The sequence below is a fragment of the Rhinolophus ferrumequinum genome, chromosome 3, assembly GCF_004115265.2.
Source record: "Rhinolophus ferrumequinum isolate MPI-CBG mRhiFer1 chromosome 3, mRhiFer1_v1.p, whole genome shotgun sequence".
In the NCBI taxonomy this organism is placed as follows: domain Eukaryota; kingdom Metazoa; phylum Chordata; class Mammalia; order Chiroptera; family Rhinolophidae; genus Rhinolophus; species Rhinolophus ferrumequinum.
The window spans coordinates 61,699,468-61,720,528 of record NC_046286.1 but is presented as its reverse complement, the minus strand read 5'-3'; the positions used below and the strand labels follow the sequence as shown (position 1 = coordinate 61,720,528).

The 21,061-nt window shown below is 36.1% G+C and overlaps 2 protein-coding genes across 4 annotated transcripts in view; one reads left to right on the top strand and one right to left on the bottom strand.

Annotated features, from left to right (window-relative positions):
* SESN1 (sestrin 1) overlaps positions 1 to 19,828 on the top strand; it is a 101,639-nt gene extending 81,811 nt beyond the window's left edge. For 2 of the 3 annotated variants that reach the window (XM_033097836.1, XM_033097846.1), the window contains exons 2-10: positions 6,117 to 6,182; positions 6,962 to 7,162; positions 7,816 to 7,998; positions 9,749 to 9,991; positions 13,035 to 13,182; positions 14,224 to 14,336; positions 16,399 to 16,589; positions 17,866 to 18,010; positions 18,642 to 19,828. In XM_033097836.1, the coding sequence (XP_032953727.1) occupies positions 6,117 to 6,182; positions 6,962 to 7,162; positions 7,816 to 7,998; positions 9,749 to 9,991; positions 13,035 to 13,182; positions 14,224 to 14,336; positions 16,399 to 16,589; positions 17,866 to 18,010; positions 18,642 to 18,728 (1,377 nt within the window). In that variant the 3' untranslated portion in view covers positions 18,729 to 19,828. Of the gene's footprint in view, positions 1 to 5,930; positions 5,979 to 6,116; positions 6,183 to 6,961; positions 7,163 to 7,815; positions 7,999 to 9,748; positions 9,992 to 13,034; positions 13,183 to 14,223; positions 14,337 to 16,398; positions 16,590 to 17,865; positions 18,011 to 18,641 lie in introns of those variants that run through there. The other variant, XM_033097854.1, reaches the window with a different exon arrangement.
* The window catches only part of ARMC2 (armadillo repeat containing 2), a 177,447-nt gene that overhangs the window by 40,475 nt on the left and 115,911 nt on the right, over positions 1 to 21,061 (bottom strand). The gene's annotated exons all lie outside the window — the stretch shown is intronic.

The window sequence follows — 21,061 nt, the reverse complement described above, 5'->3', positions numbered from 1 at the left end:
TAGCAAGCTTCGATAATGCTTTTAAATTAAACACTTTCCAAGAATGGAACTCTTGACTAAAGGACCTAAGGACACATAGGACCTAAGTCAGCCTTACTAAGCCAGTACTTTGAAGTTATTGAGTTTTTATTTTTCTAGACTATGAAGTTCATAGAGGACCAGATACTAGAAAATGAGGTACCTGAACTTTCCATATTTCTAAATTACCTAGTAGAGTTAATGGCAATTTAAAAAGAAGCACTAGTACATTTTGTTATAGTAGGAGTATTTCTTTATAACACTTCTAGATTTCATTTCTATTTAAGATTTTTTAATGTCAAGAGGCTAATTCCCAGCCATGACAATGATTCTCCTTAAGAAGGGGAGTGGGATGGGGACTTTAACTTTTACACAAAATATGTTTGCCTTGTTGAAATGCTTCAAAAAGCACGTAGTGTTTTTGTAATTTTTTAAAAAATCAGAATTGATATCAATTTTGTGGTTATTGGTATTAAAACATCTATACAATTTTAGGGCTGGCCCGGTGGCTCAGGTGGTTGGAATGCCATGCTCCTAACGCTGAGGTCACCAGTTCTATTCCCACATGGGCCAGTGAGCTGCGCCCTCTACAGCTAAGATTGTGAACAACGGCTCTCCCTGGAGCTGGGCTGCTGTGAGCAGCTGGAGATTGGCATGGGTTGGCGTGTGCTGCCGTGAGTGGCCGGCAGCCATCGTGAACGGCCGGCAACTGACGAGAGCTGCCCTGAGCTGCTGTAAACGTGCCTGGGGGTAGGTAGGGGGAGCAAGGCTCATAATACCAGCATGGGTCAGGGAGCTATGTCCTATACAACAGCCCGAGTGAAGTGAGGGGGGGAATCTATACAATTTTAAAATGCACCAAGTGCAGTGAAAAATAAAAGGATTCAAATGATCTGATCATTTTTACTTTTCAACTACTTTTGCAAGTGGGTAGATGCCAATAAGCCAACAAATGCTTTCATTTTGCATTTGTGACAAATTGTTCGCTCTTTCATCTAAGGATATTCATATAGATTCATAAGAGTATCTTTACCAAATTTTAAAAATCTGATTACAACAGTACTTTCAGTACACAAACACTGACTCATTCAGTGATACATTACGTACGTAGTCATTCTGTGGTACTGTCAACATTTGCTAAGAATTTTCATACTGTGAAAATTAGTGTGTATTATACACTAATGATACTATGTCAGAAATTCATAGCAATGTTGTGATGGTGGAGAGTGTTGCTATCTCTTTCAAAGATGCTGATCAAGAGGGTTGTTGAGGACTGCCAATTCCCACATGAGATTTTGCAGCCACAAGTTCATCAAGAGCCGGTGACGTTTGTGCTGTGATTAGCATCTACATCTGCTTTTCAGTAAGGTCACTTGCTGTTGGCAGTTCTGCTTCTTAGAATCTGGATTGGCCAAAATTTGTTCAAAGTCTGTACTTCAGTTTCTTACAGATACAGACGAAGTCATCGTTGCAGTAACCTTTAGGAGGTTATGAAATGCACTTAGTTTGGCCTTTGAGCACTCCATTAGAAGATCTGCAATGCCTTTTTTTGAGCAGCATATGCTAGGAGATAGGGTAGTAACTAATTTGTCATGTGACTAGGAAAAGCAGTGTTTCAAAAGTGGTTTTCCAGAAAAATGGAAACTTTTCACCTTTTAGAAACCAAGAATAAATACTATTGTATAATAACAGGGGTATCTAAAAGAACCTTTAAGTTATCAAAAACTTTTAAAGAGGCTCAAAAGACACCAACTCTAGAACCAAGACTTCCTGGCTGTTTTCAAGGTAATTGTCACCTGTTTGCTTTTCCCAGCAGTTAGATTTTAATTTGTGTGCCATGGGAGGCCAGATGGAATCAGTGATCTGTTTCTTGCCAGTATCTGACTAGGATAAATTGGGATGCAATCTCAGGGCTCATCAAGAGCACCCCAGGTCAACCCTTTGTCTTCTCTTGGGCTTGAAAACAAGTAGAAAAGATCATGTTATGTTCTTGTATCCTTCTCACATACCCAGTCTTTTAACTAAGAGAACAAAGCAAATCTTTTGGGTCCAGCTTCCAGATATAGAAGAATAAGTTGATGTGAGTTCTAGAATAGCCCTAACTATATTTCCCGTTATATCTGTCTTGATTAACCCCTTCTGTTTGGGAAAGACTTGATTTTTAAAAATCTGTCCTTTTCCTACCCCTGCCCCCTTCTTTTCTTTCACTTCCTCTGTTCTCCTCTGCCATTTCCCTTTCTGCTTTTAGGGAATGACACAAACATCTCACAATCTTTTCAGCTTAGTACAAAATTCACCCTGGTAGTCCAAGTGTGAGCTGGGTAAAATTCTATTTTACCTCGAACTACGCTTACGTAAAATAATGACATTGGATTCTTGAATGTCAGAGACTCCTTTCCATTCCTCTCTTCATTTTTTCTATTCTTCTGTTTATTTTATACATTCAGCTTTCTTGCCAGACTGGTACCTCATCAAGAAATGAATGTGATTTTACACTAAGAGGTTATTAGCATAATGGGTCTGTAATCCATTCCCAAGAAAGTTTGGTTTTTCTTGAGATCCTGTTTTAGAATGCACTGGTTTTCACTTTAAACGAATGTTTTTCTAAAGGAATTGGGGAGGAAGGATTTAGCCATTGAAGGCTAGGAAGAGGGAAGACAGAGATACCCATATGGCCACTAAATCTAGGTGTAGGGCTGGACTTACAAAAGACTTGACAATTACATAGGACCATTGGGAAAAACCCTTGCCATACCTATAAGAAAATACTCCATTTCTGAAACACTGATAGCAATTTTCTTAGAATTGTAAAACTGTTGTTTCTTAATAGTTTGATATATAAACTATATATTTGGTGTAAGAACATAACCAAAACAATATAATTCAGCCTCTTTGTTTGAGGCCCATAGGCTATCGATCTGGTCTCATTAAAATATATATACCACCTACATGCTGCTAATGTATTTGTAGGATAAAGTCCTAGAAATGGAATTGCTAAGTTACAAAGAGTGACATAACTATACATATTATGCACTTTGCTTGCCCCCTCCCCACATATTATATTTTGGAGATCTTTTAAAGTGAACCAATATGGAACCCCTTCCTTCTTTGTAAAGACTGGATGCTTTTCTAGTGTATGGTTATACTAAACTGTATTGAAACAGTCCTCTTGACGGCATTCTTAGGCCTACTGCACCTCGTGAGTGTTTTCTTCTAGTACGGTAATGGTTTTTGTTTTTTTTACACTTAACCCTGATTTACTGTGGAGTAAAATATGATTTAGTGCTCCAACTTCACTTTTTTCTTGTACTATTAGAACAATGTTACACAGGTGGCCGGTTGGCTCAGTTGGTTAGAGCGCAGTGCTCATAACACCCAGGTCACCGGTTCGATGCCCACATGGGCCACTGAGCAGCGCCTTCCACAACTAGATTGAAAACAACGACTTGATTTGGAGCTGATGGGTCCTGGAAAAACACACTGTTCTCCAGTATTCCCCAATTAAAAGAAAAACAAAAAACAATGTTACAGTGATTATCCTTTCACATGTGATTTCACATGTATAACATATATGACTATAAGTTAACGTTTAGGATGTAATTGTTAATTCAAAGGGTGTGTGTGTTTTGATTTGGTTAGTGTTATATATTGCCCTCCCTAGAGGTTTGTGGTAATTTATATTCCTATATTTCTATATCTTTTTTCTTCATACTTCAAAACACTCCCATCAGAAATGTATAAGCAATAAATGACATTTTCTCCACCACAGCCTATTATCAAACTTTCTGATTTTAAGCAATCTTTTGTTTAAAAATGGTATCTCAGTGTAGTTAACTTGCAATTGTTTTATTGTGAGCACTGATAATTTTTCTAGCCATTTGTATTTCCTTTTCTTTGTTAATTTTTCTATCCAGTTTTGGGGATTTTTCTTACTGATTTGTAGGACTCTTGATGTATTACAGAAATTTAGCTCTTTGATATATGAATTGCAAACATATTTCCCAGTTTTATGTTTGCTTTTGACTTTGTATGTGTTTATTTTTCCCATGTGGAAGTCTATTTTTGTGTCATCAAATCTGTCAGTCTTATATTTTATGACTTCTGGGTTTTGTGGCATTCTTAGGCCTACTCCATTTCATAAGTGTTTTCTTCTAGTACTGTAATGGTTTTTGTTTTTGTTTCTTTACACTTAACTCTGATTTACTGTGGAGTAAAATATGATTTAGTGCTCCAACTTCACTTTTTTCTGAGTGGCTATCCAGTTGTCCCAAGATCATTTGTTGAATAATCTCCATTTGAAATGCAACCTTTTTATATACTAAAGTCCCAAGTCTCTTCTAAAAAAATGAATAATAAACCCTTGAAATGGATGTTTTCCTTAGATGCATTTTGTTTAAATACAAGGGGTGCCAAAAAAAATGTAGTTGTTTCCTTTCTTAAATTGTATGTACCTTTTTTTTGGCACCCTCTGTTTAATAAGAAATGAGGAGTAAATATTGATTTTTAGCCTTAAAGTTTTGCCCAATATATTTTGTTTGAACTGTCTACAATTGGATCAGAAATTCAATAGTTAAAAAGGCTAATAGTCATCATTTTGTATAAATGGTTGCATTTGTGCCAAGGTGATGTATTGAACAGTGAGAATGTGGGAGATTTTTTGCATTTATTACAGAATATTAAAATTGAAACACCTACGTGGCCAGACCAGTGAATTAACTGAATGGCTCCTCTAATGAACTGTGATTGTTAGAACACTGTTGGTTGTACATGGTTGTTAGAACATTATTGTCTTCAGTATAAATGTGGAATAACCAGAATAAGAAATCACTGACCTCCAATACAAGATTATTTGAATCATATATTATAGATTCAGTTGGCAAATATAGCCAACTTTGAATCTGAATCCTGAGTTTTCCTGATAAATTTTGTCCTATATGCTTAATTTTTCAAAATCCATTCTCAAAAGGTTTTCATTCGCTTGGACCAAATTTCTTGAATTGCTGCCACATGTCCTTCTCTGTCTAGCCCCCCCCCCCCGCCCCCGGCTTTTTTTCTTTAAAAGGAAAGCATCTGGTTTATATCATGAAGGACTTTTTGGAAGCAGTAGGGAGAGAATGAAAATACTATTTGTATGTAATATTTGTATGTAATGTAATTTGTATCAAAGCAAAGGTTAATGGTTCTTAAAACTCTGAGAAGCTTTTATTTGTATTCTTAGGTACCAGACTGATAGGACATGAGCCTCAAAAAAATAAGGGTGAATTATTTTGGTTGTTTTTTTCCTATAAGCACACTGTATAGGGGGTGAGGGGAATGGAAGCCTTAACAATAGATTAAGTTTTTGTTAACCACACTACACTGGCACATAAGGTATAGAATTCTAGATTCCAGATACAGGACTCTAGATTCACTATGTCAAAGGCAGAAAATCATTTATTTTTCAATTACTGGAGCTTATCTAAAATATAAGCAAGGTTGATGGCATCCTGTAAATAAAACTTAATTTAAGGCTCACAAACAAAATGAATTTCTCTAAAATTGTTTCACTCAACCACAGAGAAAACATGCCCTGCAGTACTTTCTCTCTTGTGGATTTAAACTAGTTTTTGTTTTTCATAATTTTTCTGTTCTTACTGTGAAGTACTATTATAGATGCAATAATAATTACACTTCTTCCAGTTCAGGACATCTAGGTAGAGGTTATTGCTTTTTCATTTCCTGACAAGATGCACAGGAATTGACATTTTGGTTGGTTGGGTTTTGGATGTACAAACATATTGGTCTTATTTTGTATCACTGACAATCCACAGGGTTGGCTGCAATGTGCTGAACTTTCTGTTCTAGACTTTTTGCCAAGTACTTTATGCAAAACTCTGGTTTAAGTGAAACAGGTTTTATTGCTTTTAGTCAGAGTCCTATTATAAGCTGTTGTGAGCTATGTGATGCAAACGGAGGAGTTGGTATGTATATATGGCCGTGAAAACAAACCAAAACAAGCCTGTCTCTGTTCAACTGGTTGTTATTCCCTCTCATTCCTGTAGCCTCAGTTCATGTTGTTTACTGCTGGAGGCCTGAGATGGTGTAATTTTCTTTTCTAGGAACTTGGAATTAGAATTCCTCGACCACTAGGACATGGACCAAGCAGATTTATCCCAGAAAAGGAGGTATGTTGTTTGTGAAAGTACATAGTGAACTGTATGCTTTTAAGGAAAACCTTTCATGACCCACATCTTGGCATGTGAACAATTGTTAGTCAACATGTTTTATGCAGAGTTGGTCACAGTTAATCATCACGCTTTGGCAGTGAATCTGGGATTAGAAAGCTGGTGTAGTCATGTTGATTTCTAGTATTTCATGATGTTTTTCTAACACCCATATTTAATCAAGGAAAGGCAATACTTGTTTTTGACCAATGATGCTCCATCTGCTTATAGTTAGATGTTGTTTAGGAGTGCCTGTAGCTAAGCTACTTGGTCTTGACCATCTCCACAGGCTGGTATCTGTCAGTGCTCAATTGTATGTTTAATTTTAAGTGTGTAAAAGCTCCTATGCTTTGTTTTCACAGGGACTTTTTGCTGTTAGTCAATTTTAGTTCTCCTTAAATTGAGTTAGAGTAAGCATTGTTATAAGAAAGGCTTTAGTGTCTCTTTGCAAGCTCTGCAAGTTTGCTTCTTTACCTGGATTCTGGCCAGGTCTGCCAGCAACCTATTTGCCCTTTAATGCTGGGCCTTTGTTGTTTATCCCCCACTACATAATATGTGACTGCTTATTCTTCTTTCTGCTCCCAGTCGAGTGAAGTCTGTAGAGTTATAACTTCTGTCTCATCTTAAGCCAAATTTAATCTGCTTCTCGATGACCCTTAGAATGCAGTGCATGCATATTTTCTTTCTTTAATACTGATTTACAATTTATGTAACCCATGTTTTTTTCCTCTTTTATACAGATTCTCCAAGTGGGGAGTGAAGACGCACAGATGCATGCTTTATTTTCAGATTCCTTTGCTGCTTTGGGTCGTTTGGATAACATTACATTAGTGATGGTTTTTCACCCACAATATTTAGAAAGTTTCTTAAAAACTCAACACTATCTACTGCAAATGGATGGGCCGTTACCCCTGCATTATCGGCACTACATTGGAATAATGGTTTGTAAACATTCAGTCAAAAATTCTTTCTGCTTTATTAATGTTTTTAAGAGATGGTTAATGCTTTAAACATAAGGATGAATACTTATTCTCTGGCTTCCAGTTGGATTCCTGTTAGGTCGTATCTGTTTTTCCTCTTTCTTAATAAGTATGCTCTCAAGTATAGCAGAGAAAGAAACATGTATTTACAAACTGTTGAGAACCATTTTCTAGGAAATAAGAGAATAAAGTAGAACAAAAGGTCTACTTCCCTATTTAAATAGTTCACATTGACTTAAGTGGTGCTACTCCTGTTCGATTTGTAACTAATGTTCCATTCTTTTATGGTTGGCACCTTAATTAAAATTTCTTTTTAATCTGAGTTCTGAAAGTTGGCATATAAATAAAATTGCTAATGTTCAAATACTTTTATCAGGTATGTTGTTTGTTCTTAGAATATTTCTGTCTTAGAATATTTCTGAGGTGCTTTCTGCAGTGTATGAATTTTTAAACTCTTTATATGAAAACTTCATTTCTGTAGTTTAGGAAAATTTGAAAACACACTAATCAAATCTTAAGTAGTAGATGTTTTGCACATTGTAAGGAAAAAGGATTTGCAGTTGTTCAAGATTTTAATGTTTATAGTTAGAATAATCTTTTTGTTTTCTCTTAAGGCTGCAGCAAGACATCAGTGCTCCTACTTAGTGAACCTCCACGTAAATGATTTCCTTCATGTTGGTGGGGACCCCAAGTGGCTTAATGGTTTAGAGAATGCTCCACGGAAACTACAAAATTTAGGAGAACTTAACAAAGTGTTGGCCCATAGACCCTGGCTTATTACCAAAGAACACATTGAGGTAAGTAGGGAAATAATATATCTTGGGGGTCATTTAAAAATGTTTTTTTAATGTACTTCTTTTAGAGTAGTTTTAGGTTTACAGAAAAATGGCACAGCAAGTACAGAGTTCCCACATTCTACGCCACAACCTCCTGTACCCCCTCACATACACGCCCAGGTTCTCCTATTATTAACATCTAGCATTATTAGTATAGAGTATTTTCTGCAGTTGATGAACCAGTATTGATATATTGCTATTAACTAATGTCTATAGTTTTTATTAGGGTCAACTCATTGTGTTGTATAGTTTTATGGGTTTTGACAAATGCATAATGTCCTGTATCATATGGAATAGTTTCACTGCTCTAAAAATCCCGTGCTCCCCCCGTGTTACCCTGTTCATCTCTCTCCTCTTACTCCTAAACTCCTGCAACTACTGATCTTTTTACTATCTCTGTAGTTGTGCCTTTTCCAGAATGTCATGTAGTTGGAATCATACAGTATATATAGCCTTTTCAGATGGGCTTCTTTCACTTACCAGTATGTATTTAAGGTTCTTCCAGGGCCTTTTCATGGCTTGTTAGCTCATTTATTTTTATTGCTGAAAAACAGTCCAATAGTCCAATGGATGTACCACCATTTGTTTATCTTGGTTACTTCCATTTTTGGGGCAATTATGAATAAAGCTGCTACAAACATTCCCTGTGCAGGCTTTTTGGTGGACAGAAGTTTTCAACTCAGTTGGGTAAATAGCTGGGAGTGTGATTGCTGGATTGTACGGTAGGTCTGTATTCAGCTTTGTAAGAAACTGTAAAACTGTCTCCAAAGTGGCCACACCAGTTTGCATGCCTACCGGCAGCTAATGAGCTTTCCTGTTGCTCCACATCCTTGCCAGCATTTGGTGTTTTGGATTTTGGCCATTCTGATAGGTGTGAATTGGTATCTGGTAGTATATCTGTTAAGAATACCATGTAAACTAGTTCCTTCTGGTTCTATTTATTACTAAATATAATAGAATAAAAGGAGATTATCATTCCCTAAAAATATCTACCATGCAGTAGAAATCCTTGACAATACATATTTTTGGTCTTGTCTATTTTATAGAACATTTTAGATACTGTTACATAACTGAAGCATCTTATCAAAAACATACAAAATTTGAATACGATTAACGCAATGTCTATTATGTTGTCTAGTAATGAAAAATTACATAAAATTATAAAACAATGAAGAAGGGACACAGATTGTAAGACTGAAGAACTGTAGACTTTACCTTGGGCATAATGACATAATTTTTTAAATAAATATAATTTGATATAGGAATATTCAGTCAAGATCAAACAAATATCTTGAAAATTCCCTGAGGAAGCCTGATAATAAAGAAAAACACAGGCGTATTTTATATAGTATCTTCCACTTTAAACACAAATTACATTTGGTTTGAAACTTTGAACTAACAATATAGTTAATCTGTTCATAATCCAGTATCTGAAGTACAGCAACTGCTTTTAATGCAAAATGCATTCTATTTTTAAATCAGGATTTCAGAAAATCAAAATAATGAGTATGTCATTATCAGATTATGTTAAACTCTTATTTGTGGATACATGTTGATAAAAATTAGCAAATTCTGGGTTCTACATGTCTCAAATTGTAATTTTACACAAGGTATATAACAACCAATCCTGTTTTTCAAAAGATTAAATACCAAGATAAACTTTCCCCACCATACCCCACGATAACAATGTTCTCATTTTTTTTTTCCTAAGGGACTTTTAAAAGCTGAAGAGCACAGTTGGTCCCTTGCAGAACTGGTACACGCAGTTGTTCTACTCACACACTATCATTCTCTTGCCTCGTTCACATTTGGCTGTGGAATCAGTCCAGAAATTCACTGTGATGGTGGCCACACCTTCAGGCCTCCCTCTGTCAGTAACTACTGCATCTGTGACATTACGAATGGCAACCACAGTGTGGATGAAATGCAGGTCAACTCCGCAGGAAATGTTCCAGTAAGTAGCTATTATTTGTGACAGGACTGTCATAAGACTAATCACAGTAATTGCTGTTACATTACTTTTTCATTTGGCTTCTTAGGAAATCCACACTGTGAAGTCCAGAGCAATAGTAGGTCCCTAGATCTGTTCATTCAGCAAGTATTTATTGACGGCCTCCAAATGCCCAGCACTAGTCTAGTGCTAAGGGACATACAAAATTGTAAGACCCTCTAGGAGGTTATAGGATTAGGAGCCACCAGCATGTGCCCCATCAGAGCCGGCTGGGATTTGGCTACTGCACCAAATGGACGGAGCTGATGACAGCACTAAGTGGTGGTGGTGACTTCCTAATGCCCATCACATCTTCTTCTTCCCTTTTGCACAGAAGAAACAGGCTGGCTTCTTAATTGTTCATTTTTTAGAAGATTTAATGAGCCCTGATCTGGAAATTTCTCCTTTTAAAATTCTTTTTCATGTTTAACTTCTTACAGATATAAAAGCAAATGTAAATAATATTAAAATGATTGCACCTCTGTTCTTTCTCTTCTCTCACTTTTATATTTTCTCAGATTGGAACGAGTTGAATGTTCTATAAGCAAATTTTAGATCCTGTATGCGATGAGTCAAAATTCCCTCTGCATTCTTTTGCTGTACTTGAAAGAGCAAGGGCTTATTTTATGTTTCCAAAGAGAAATCACAGAAACGGCATCACAGCCTTCTGAATACTTTGCAGATTTTCCCAGTTGTATTATTCCTTTGAAACAGATTTGGACAGGTGGAATGCCTTTAACTCATATATTTGACTGGGCAAGTTATCTAACTCTCTGGGCCTCTGTTCTTTCATGTTGAAATGAAGATCAAACACAAGGTTATTGTGAGGCTTAAATGAAATGTCTCTAAAGAGGTAAAAGGCCTAGCACAGCCCTTGGTATTTATCAAGTGCTAAACAAGAGGTAGCATTTACTTATGGTGAGCTCAGCACCATGCTGGGCTGACAAGGCCCAAGACCATCAGTTTCACCCTTATTTGAGCTATCTGGATTCATGTTATAGGCCTACTTATGGCCATTGATTATTTATCAAAGCTTAGAAGTTATGAGATGGTCTAGGGGAGAGAATATGAGTTGCTAGATGCTTGTATTATTGCCCTTCCCTGCCTTTGATTTAGTACAAGGCTAAAAAAAAAGTATTTATTGTTTTTAGTTATCCCTCTGTCAAAGATAATAGTGAATTAATAGAAAATTTTTCTCTAGTAGATAAGCTATTTTCAGGTGTTGAGTTGGCTACTTTTAGGTTTATAGCGCACACTGATGGCACTTGACAGTGAGTTTGATATAGCTTATTCCCTTCAGGTACTTATCAGATATTTGACTCAGTTCTTCAATTACAAATGTTAAAAAAAAAAAAAAGTAAAAAATAATTTCCTCATACAAAATTAACATTTTAATATTAAAATGAAATGCCTTAACTTTCTTTTTACACTACTCACAACTTGAACAGATTGTTCAAGGAGCAAAAGATATGCACTTTGTTTCCTTTCCCTCTTATTTCAGTGTAATCTATCAAGAACTGTCTCTTCTAAGAATACTTAACATTTGGACAGTTTATTTTAGAGGAAAATGGGTAAACAAAATAAATTAACATAATGAGTTGAAGGATAATGTAAGATGACAGACCTTGATTTAAAAAAAAAAAATTGGGTCATTCTCTTAAGCAACACGTAATCCTTTTCAGCCTTGTTTTATTTTTGTTTAGCTACTGACCCTGTTTCAGGAATAACTGTGGAGATATATGCCTCAGAAGAATCATCAATATATCATAGAAACACTTTCCATTATGAAATTATGAGAGAAAGTACAGGGTATTTTGAAGTATCTGCTAGGATCATACGAAAATATAAAGTACAAGTAGTATAGACTATTGTTCTCTTAATATAGAATTATCCTGACAGTCATTCTGCAACAAATAGTTCATAAATATCTCCTATGTGCCAGGCGCTATGCTAGCTACTGATAAATTAGACCGGTCCCTTGCACTTCTATTTGAAGGTTTGGTCTTAGGGAGGCAGGTATTAAACAAGTATCAATTACAAACAATTACAAAATGTAATTGTGATAACAGTTGCAAACTATGATTGGTGCTCTGAAGGAAAGAGCAGAGTGCTGACTGAGAATAATTAGGGTGGCTGGGTTGTGGGTCCAGAGAAGCATGTAATCTGACGTCTGAAAAACCAATGGGTGTAAGCCAGGAAGAGAGTAGAATAGTAGGGGGAAGAACATTTCTAGCAAGAGAAATTTATAAAGTGAAAACACTGGTTTTGTATTTGAATATTGAGATTTGAAGTTTTAAGATTTCTTACTATATCTATTTTTTATAAGATATGAATTCCACAGATTTGATCCAACTTTCATAGTAAGGATGCAGCAGGGCAGAGAAGTATAAATTGTTTGACTAGTTCAAGACCACTTGGCCAGTGCTCATGTATCAGACCTGTCACTATATGTGCCACTGCTGTAGTCATCCCAGCAAGTGACAGCCCCATTTGCAGAGGTCAGGTGGACAACTTCAGCCCTGTAAGGACATGTTCCATTCTTAATTGGTAAATTGGAAAGATAAAGCCAATTACTATAATTTAAAGATAGATAATATGTTGACAATATGCCCAATGTACACAGCTGATGCAAAACCACTTTGTGTATCTTATTTGTTTGAGCAAGGAGAAGTTAACTTTTAAATATTCAGTTCTGTTTTAAATTGACAAGTAGCAGTATTAAATTTTAATTTTTAAAAATTAGGATTAATAGTAATGACATTATTACTTACTTTCTAAGAAAAAAAACATTAGAATCTGTTCTTAAAATAATTTTTCTCTTATATTTTAAAATCTGCATATCTGTGTGTAATAGGCCAAAACCAGTTTTTGATTCATTCTTGTCTATGAAAATTGTAAGATTTGTTTTTCCTATATTCTGTTAAGATCCAAATTCTTGTAAACTTAAAAGAAAATTCAAAAATTTCCTCCTCTAACATATGTAACATTAATTGTATTTTCTCTTCAGGTAAGTGATTCTTTCTTTGAGGTCGAAGCCCTCATGGAAAAGATGAGGCAATTACAGGAATGTCGAGATGAAGAAGAGGCCAGCCAGGAAGAGATGGCTTCACGTTTTGAAATAGAAAAAAGAGAAAGCATGTTTGTCTTCTCTTCAGGTAACAGCAACCATTATATAGTTGAAAAAATTTCTATTGCTTAAAAAAAGGAGCCCAACTTTTTTATTTAGAAAATTTAAAAGTTTTTAGACATTAGTCCAAATATGTTTTTCCTTTTAGAGAGGCTATTGCATAGGTATTCTGCTCATAAATAATGCAGACATCCTAGAAAAGGAAGTTATAGTGAAAATAGTGCTAGGCTGAGAGGACATTTGGAAAACTCTAATTTGCATACAGGCATACCTCGGAGATATAGTAGGTTCAGTTCTCAACCACCACAATAAAGCAAGCATCGCAGTAAAGCAAGTCATAATCTTTTTGCTGGTAGAGAGTCTTGCCCTCAGTTTGTAAAAAAACCACAACATCTGTAAAGTGCAATAAAGCAAAATGCAATACAACAAGCTATGCCTGTTAGTGGAAGTTGGATGTTAGCTTCTTTTTCCTTGAGGAAAAGTTTTTGTTTTTACTTGAAACTATAATCTCATCAATTCCTAAATGTGAAGATAATCCAAAAAGGTTTATTTAGAACAGAGTGGGAAACATTGTAAAAATGATGACACATACATACACACCTTTCTTTCCTTCACCATTTAGGAACCTTTGCACTGTTAGAGAGATACTATATTTTGTGTGACAATATTCAACAAAAATAGTCCAAGTGCTAAAGTTTAGAGCACAGCTAATTTATCAGCATGAAAATTATTCAAAAGGGTGTTCATACTTTGAGTACATACTTTTAAGTGGAATCCATTATCTATAAATTGGAGTGGAGATAGAGGAAGAGAGGGTCTGAATGCAAAGCATAAATATTCAACCATGAGATTTTTTTTTTATAACAGAGAATCTACTTTTATTATATTCCATTTACTGGTAAATAAGCTATTTCTCTTTATCGTTTTAAGACTTTATTTTAGTTGATATTGGTTACTCAGTGTCAGAGGAAGGATTATCCTACTTTTACTTGTTATAGATCAAATGAATTTTAACTAGCATCCTGTTTTTGAAAAGTTTTCAGTGGCATTTTTTTTTTCATCATTTCAGATGATGAAGAAGTTACACCAGCAAGAGATGTATCTCGTCACTTTGAGGATACTAGTTATGGCTATAAGGATTTCTCTAGACATGGGATACAAGTACCAACATTTCGAGTGCAGGTAAAATTGCAACTTGTATGTACATGATTGGTTTGAAATATCTCAGTCTGATTTAAAATAAGAAAGAGCCATGTACACTTGAGTACTCTAAAATACTGCAGAAAGAAGTAACTTTTCTGTGTACAGGTAGTTCCCTTAGGTATATTTATTGTATTGTTAAAGGTGTATTTATTGTAATGCTCAAGTTCATAAATCAGTTGCTCAGAATTCAAACTATATACACTACACTCATAAAACAAAACTACAATAGTGCTTAGGTTCCCAGATGGTACATAAAAACTCACTTAATGTTCTAATATAACTAAACAATAAATAATAGCTGCATTTGAACGTAGCGAGCATTTACAGCATTCGTTTTTCTCCCCATCTCCTACTGAGCCCCAAAGTTAAAATGAGGCGATTTCTGCCCTGAAAGTGCCAGGCCTGAGTGACACGAGAAATGTCCTCAGCATCTCAAACGTGTGGATGGTGGGAAAGAGGATGAGAAAATCAGATGTAAAAGATGTGCTTAAACACTGATGCCACAGTAAATAAGGCATAACAATTACAGTATCCTAATTTCCTTTAAAAAATGAACTAAATGTTATTTGAAGCAATGAAAATTTTTGAGGGTTTCAAGTTTAAACCTTGGTAGGATTCACATAAATAAATATTATTCCAAAATTACTTAACACCTATTTCTTGGAGTATATGAAGTTCATGATATAGGGAATAGGATTATTGCTGGTAGACCCAGTTTCTTTAGCTCCCAAATCCTTCACTTTGAAATATGCAGTAAAATTTCCTCAGTACCCTTCAGGGTCTGTTGAGTCCATGGGCTCTGAGGGACCTGGTGGCCCCCTGGATACCAGGCTCCTCCTCTGTGTTTGTTTAGTAGGAAGCCCTGTGCTAACTGCTTTGCAAGCATATCTCAGGAGTAACAGTAGTAGTGTCCCATAGTACCAGAATAAACGCTGAGAGTCATCAATTAGCAAATTTTTATTCTGTGCCCGTTTTATAAGACTGCTTCCAGTCCATCAGTAGAAACATACTGCAGTTTCAACGTGTTTTTAAAATACCTTTTGTATAACTACTTAATTTAGAGAGTAAATATTTAATTCAAATGAGTTGATATTCCCAACTTTTCCAATTATTTTAAGGGGCCAGTGTTAAGTAATAACGATTTTACCAGAATTACGAAAATATTTGAGAACTGTAAGATTTTCTTTCTTTGCTCAAGGAACTAAAATATTATTTAAGGGGACGAAAAATAGACACCAGGAAGAGTCATAGAATATTTCTGCTTGATAGTGAAATTGTTCATGAAATATAATAGAATTGAAGAAATCGTGTGGGTTGGAAATTTTATGGAGGGAGATTAGGAATTGAGACATCTGAATGGTCCCAACGCTTGGGCATTGTAAGCGGAGGAGACTACAGCTGAGTTAGATTAAGGAATAATGTGAGGGAAGGGATCATAAAGAAAATGCCTGGGCTTCTGAGAGTTTTAAACAAAGGATTCCTACTTCTGACTAGTGGGAATTTAGTTTAAAATTGGTCAGGTTTGTAGGTTTTGACCAGAGTAATGACATAATACCAAACAAGTGTTTTAAGAAAATAAATATGGGAACAACATAGAAGTGGGACTTAACTAAGTTTTGTCTGAAGTGGAAAGAAAAGAAAGAGATTATTAAATCTGGGAAAGATTTTTTGGGAAAAAAACCTGAGGACTATTTGAATGAGTGCAATGATGGGAAAAGAGAGAGAACTCCTGAGATGGTCGCCTCTGGAGTCTGAGTAAGGAGACAGAGAGAGGGAGAAAGCTGAAAATGGGTGGCCTATGTGTAAAAGATTCCATTGGGTACTAAACTCACTGAGTTATAAAACATAACCTTTTGCATGTTGCAGTATAGAAATTGGAAACATCAGACTAGAGTGCAGGTGAAGCTGGGAGCTAGGGATGTGTCTTAGGCAGTGGATTCCAACTGCCATTAGTAATCTCACCACACTGCAGAGTGGTAGACATAAAACTATACTCGGCCACATTTTAATTATTCACATTTGCTCTGGTCTCTGTATTTAGGACTATTGCTGGGAAGACCATGGTTATTCTTTGGTAAATCGCCTTTATCCAGATGTGGGACAGTTGATTGATGAAAAATTTCACATTGCTTACAATCTGACTTATAATACAATGGCAATGCACAAAGATGTTGATACCTCAATGCTCAGACGGGCGATTTGGAACTATATTCAGTGCATGTTTGGAATAAGGTTAGTCTTTTCTTATGTTTATACGGAGCTATTTTTCCATTGGGCTAACTTATTTGGGTACTTGGAACACATATGCACGCAGACACATAAACTCAAAACTTTACTCTCTCCAGTAGCTTATTTTTATGCTTATGCTTCAGAGAGCCAATTTATTACAGCTCGGTTTGTCTTCTCTTTCCTAACTCAGCAAGAGGGAGAGTTAGGGACATGGACAGGATGCCTCCAGGGGTGGGGAGGGAGAGCAGACAAGCTGGTCTTAGAGGAAAAGACATCAGGTTTGTCACCAGACATCCTTGGTATCTTTTTCTCTTTGTATCATCGTCTATCCTCTGACACACCTACACTTCTACCTTCTTGGAACCTAGTACCCTTACAGTACCTCTGGCTCTTCTCTGGCGCCTTCTGAAGCTACTCCCTATTCCTGTGATACTTCATTAAAATGCAAACTTTTCATGTCCTGATTGTTAGGTATTCAGCCACATTATTACATTATATAGGAAATGCAGTCATGATCCACCACCTTCTCACGTATGCACACAAACTCCATGTGGCAGTACTTTCTGATTGTTTTCACAGAAAGTCAGGCTTTCTCTTGCTGCTTATTTTATCAGTGGCCAGGCTATTGACTGTAGCCTCCTGAATGGACTGGCTTTGCAAGAGCTTTCTCTCGTTTCCACTAAAAACGGAATAGAGGACTTCAGTCCTTGGGTGTTCTAGAAAGCATCACCCAGTGTGGACAGCCAGACACTGGTGCCTTTGACCTTCTCGTCTTAACGCAGAGCAGCATTTACAAGTGTAGATGTTGTGAGGCCATCTATAGACCACCCTTTCCTCTGAGACAGCTACTCCCCACCCCCCTTTTTTCCTCATCTGACCCCAGGAAACTCCTTGAAACATGAGAAAACTAATTCTAACTATTCTCATTTGCACAAATGGATTACAAGTTACATATCATATATATATATAGTTTGATTAATTTCAGCAATATTCATAAACTCTAGAATTTTCTCCTCAGTGTAGTTGCTTTTTCATGATTGTAGATATATACTGTTGGCTTTTTTTGTTTTTCTGTGCATCTCTCTAACTTCACTCTTTCTTATCCCTTTATACTCACTCATTCACCCCTATTTCAACATTGTAAAGCTGTTATTTGGGGTGACAGCCACCTACACAAAGAGGGAAAAAGAATACAGCATTTACTAATGATGCGTGTACTTTCGTAAGAAGAAAACAGACTACACACTGAAAATAAAATTCTCACTTTGATTTTTAATAGATATGATGACTATGACTATGGTGAAATTAACCAGTTACTGGATCGTAGCTTTAAAGTTTATATCAAAACTGTTGTTTGCACTCCTGAAAAGGTTACCAAAAGAATGTATGATAGCTTCTGGAGGCAGTTCAAGCACTCCGAGAAGGTATGCACCTATTGTGGCTTGTTTACTCTGTAACTTCTCAGTGATTCTTGTTCTCCTTCACCTAATCTAATGGCTCTCAGACCTGCCCATCACCCCACCGACCCAGAGAACATTCCAGCACAGACATCTCAGGTACCCCTTGGGAGAGAACCTCATCACGGTGCTAGAGTAAAAGGAGAAAGACCGGGAGGACAGGTGGTCTGGCTCACCTTCAGAAGGGCTGGCATGTGTCACCACTTAGGATAAAGAAGACGTTTTACAAGAGCTCTTTTAAATTGTTTTTGGTAGAAATGTCTGGTCTAGTCTTTGATTCATCTTTATAGAAATAATTGAATGATGATTTGGCAGGGGTTTGTGTTTTAATAAAGCACTGTCAAGATTTTCTGTAATATAACAAACCTCCAAGAAGAGATGTGATGAAACATACATACAAGCTCAAAACATCTATCCAAAAAGAATATGAGATAGCTTTTGTTTTGATAAATTGATATTGTGTTCAACAAACCCAAGACGTGTTAAGTTATTCAGTGGCACACAGTAAATGTACTTGATTATTGGTGTTTATTAGATGCACTGAGAAACTGTGAATGCTTATAACCCCACCTTAAATGATGTTGTGTTTTACATTCAGGTTCACGTTAATCTGCTTCTTATAGAAGCTAGGATGCAAGCAGAACTCCTTTACGCTCTGAGAGCCATTACCCGCTATATGACCTGATGCCGTTCCTCCGTTCAAGATGATGAAATGATCAGCAGATGTAGTCTACAGGGGGAGGTACTGAGCCCCAGGACCAATGATAGATAAAAGAATTCAGAAACCCTTTGTGCCATGATTCCTTTAGTTTCTGCTATTTTACTGTGGAAATACCACTGCTGGCACGAGCAGTGAATGCTTTGGCAGCTTCAAGTGTAGAGCTGTGAAGAAGGGTTGCCGTTCACAGTATTTTGCTTTTTGACAGTAAAAGATGCTGTGTAACTGTTTCAATACAGCAAATAGTAACTCTCCAAATCCTGTTGCTTTTACGTTAAATAAGATAACAAGAATTGGAGCATGCAAAGAATGGGACTTGGATAATGACATAAGCTTTTATACATAAAGAATATTAGATCTTGGTGCTGCTATTCCTGCTGGTGGAAAAAATAGAGTGGCTGTTCCAGTTAAACTATTAGTAAATAAAAGTGAACACTGCTACTATCTGAGCCTCTATACGTAATTTGTGTGGTTTCAAATTAAACTTGCCTATGTGTTAATTTTGTTGCATCTAAAAAAAAGCATAGAATTATTACTCACAGCTCAGTAAAAACCATTTTGATGGTAACAGTTCATTTGCATTATAGTTGTTGTTTTTTTAAATTCAGAGTTATTGGATGACATTGAATTACAGTGCCATTCTTAAAGATATTCTTCAAAAAGCAATCTTGAATGAAAGTGTGTAAATTGTAAGAAAGCTGGCTATCTCTTGATATGCTGTTTCCCAAGATACTCTGACACTGGAGGGCAGCTATCTTGTGCAGTATTTTTGTTTCCGGCACCAGAATTGCGGGAAATGTTGCTGTAGACTGCTGCACACTCCTGGGTACTTCTGTGCCCGTCTGACTCATTGTCCCCACTTTAAAGATTGTGCAGCTCCTTAAATAATAAAGCTGGAAAATGTTTTGTCAGGTTATCAAATTTGATTTACAAAAATGCTAACTTTGAAATGCAAACAGTTTTGAAAAATGTGTTAAGTACTTTGTATTCTGGAAGCGTGAATTGCTTTTGAAGTCTGTCAGTATTATTGGTATTTTTCAATAAAGAATAACTTTTCTCCAATTTTATTTGCTGTCTGAATCTCTTAAAAAGTCATGACTTCACAACCAGTAACAGTTCTGAGTTACTGTTTACTTCCAATAACCAAGTAGATTCATATTTAAATAATGCTGTAATCAGATGCAAGACTGCTATTAAATGGCAAACTCTCGAAGTTATTTTGAAGGATACGAAGAAGAATGGGCCTTTAGGAACTTAGGTAGGACTGTTTTTATCTTGCAAATGACTGGTATGGTCCCATGCCTTTCCCTTTGGAACTGAGGTTTTAGAGTTCAAATAGAATTATTAAGAATTATTAGAAACAAGGATTATTAGGGAGTGATGATATAACAAAAAATAACAACCTAGAAATAGCTCTAAATCTAACCAAAGCTGTTGTAATAACTCGTTACTCATCAAAACACTTATTGAGCTCAATCTATTGCCTGCAAATGTATAATGTGGGGATGGGGACAGGAGTGGGGAGGCACAATTTTGAACAGAGGTGGTTGGTACCTGCTCCAAGGATATATACCCTTGGTATGTATCCTAACTAGAAATAGACATACATGTATACACACACACACACACACACACACACACACACACACACACACACACACACACATATATATAAATTGGTCCTACCCACTGAATTTGCATCATGCCTTTGCCCACTTCTTGCCTGCTTCTGTGTTATCACACAGGTGAACCCAACAAGTAAGGCTGCACTGGCTATAGTTAAATTTTTATTCATTCTGCTTCTGCTTTGTCTTGAAAATACAAAATTTTTAATAGAGATTGTAATCAGTAGTAGGATGATCACAAAATAAGGTCAACTGGATGCATTATCTTAGTCCATTGACGTTTATAATCACTTAGAAATCACAAGTCAAAATGAAAATTTTCATGAGTAAAAAAGTGTGCTTATACCTAAAGTAATAAAAATGTGCATGTGATACAAAGTTGATGTTTCAATGCCTCCCATTTAACAGGTGCTTCCTGTTACTCAGAATGTTTTCTCAAAACTAAACACACAGGATTTCTAATGTTACTATAATCTTTGAAACTAATAGTTTCCAAAATAATTGGGGAAGGTGAAATAGAATACTCTATGGGCTATCGAAACACTCCCCCAACAAGAGCAAATTTTTTTCTTAATTATGAAAAGATTCCTGGTTGAGGTTTCCAGGATTGCATTTTTAAAATCCGAGGGGTTTTGGGGTAAAATTTGGGGAACTTTTTTATTAGGCTAAACTTAG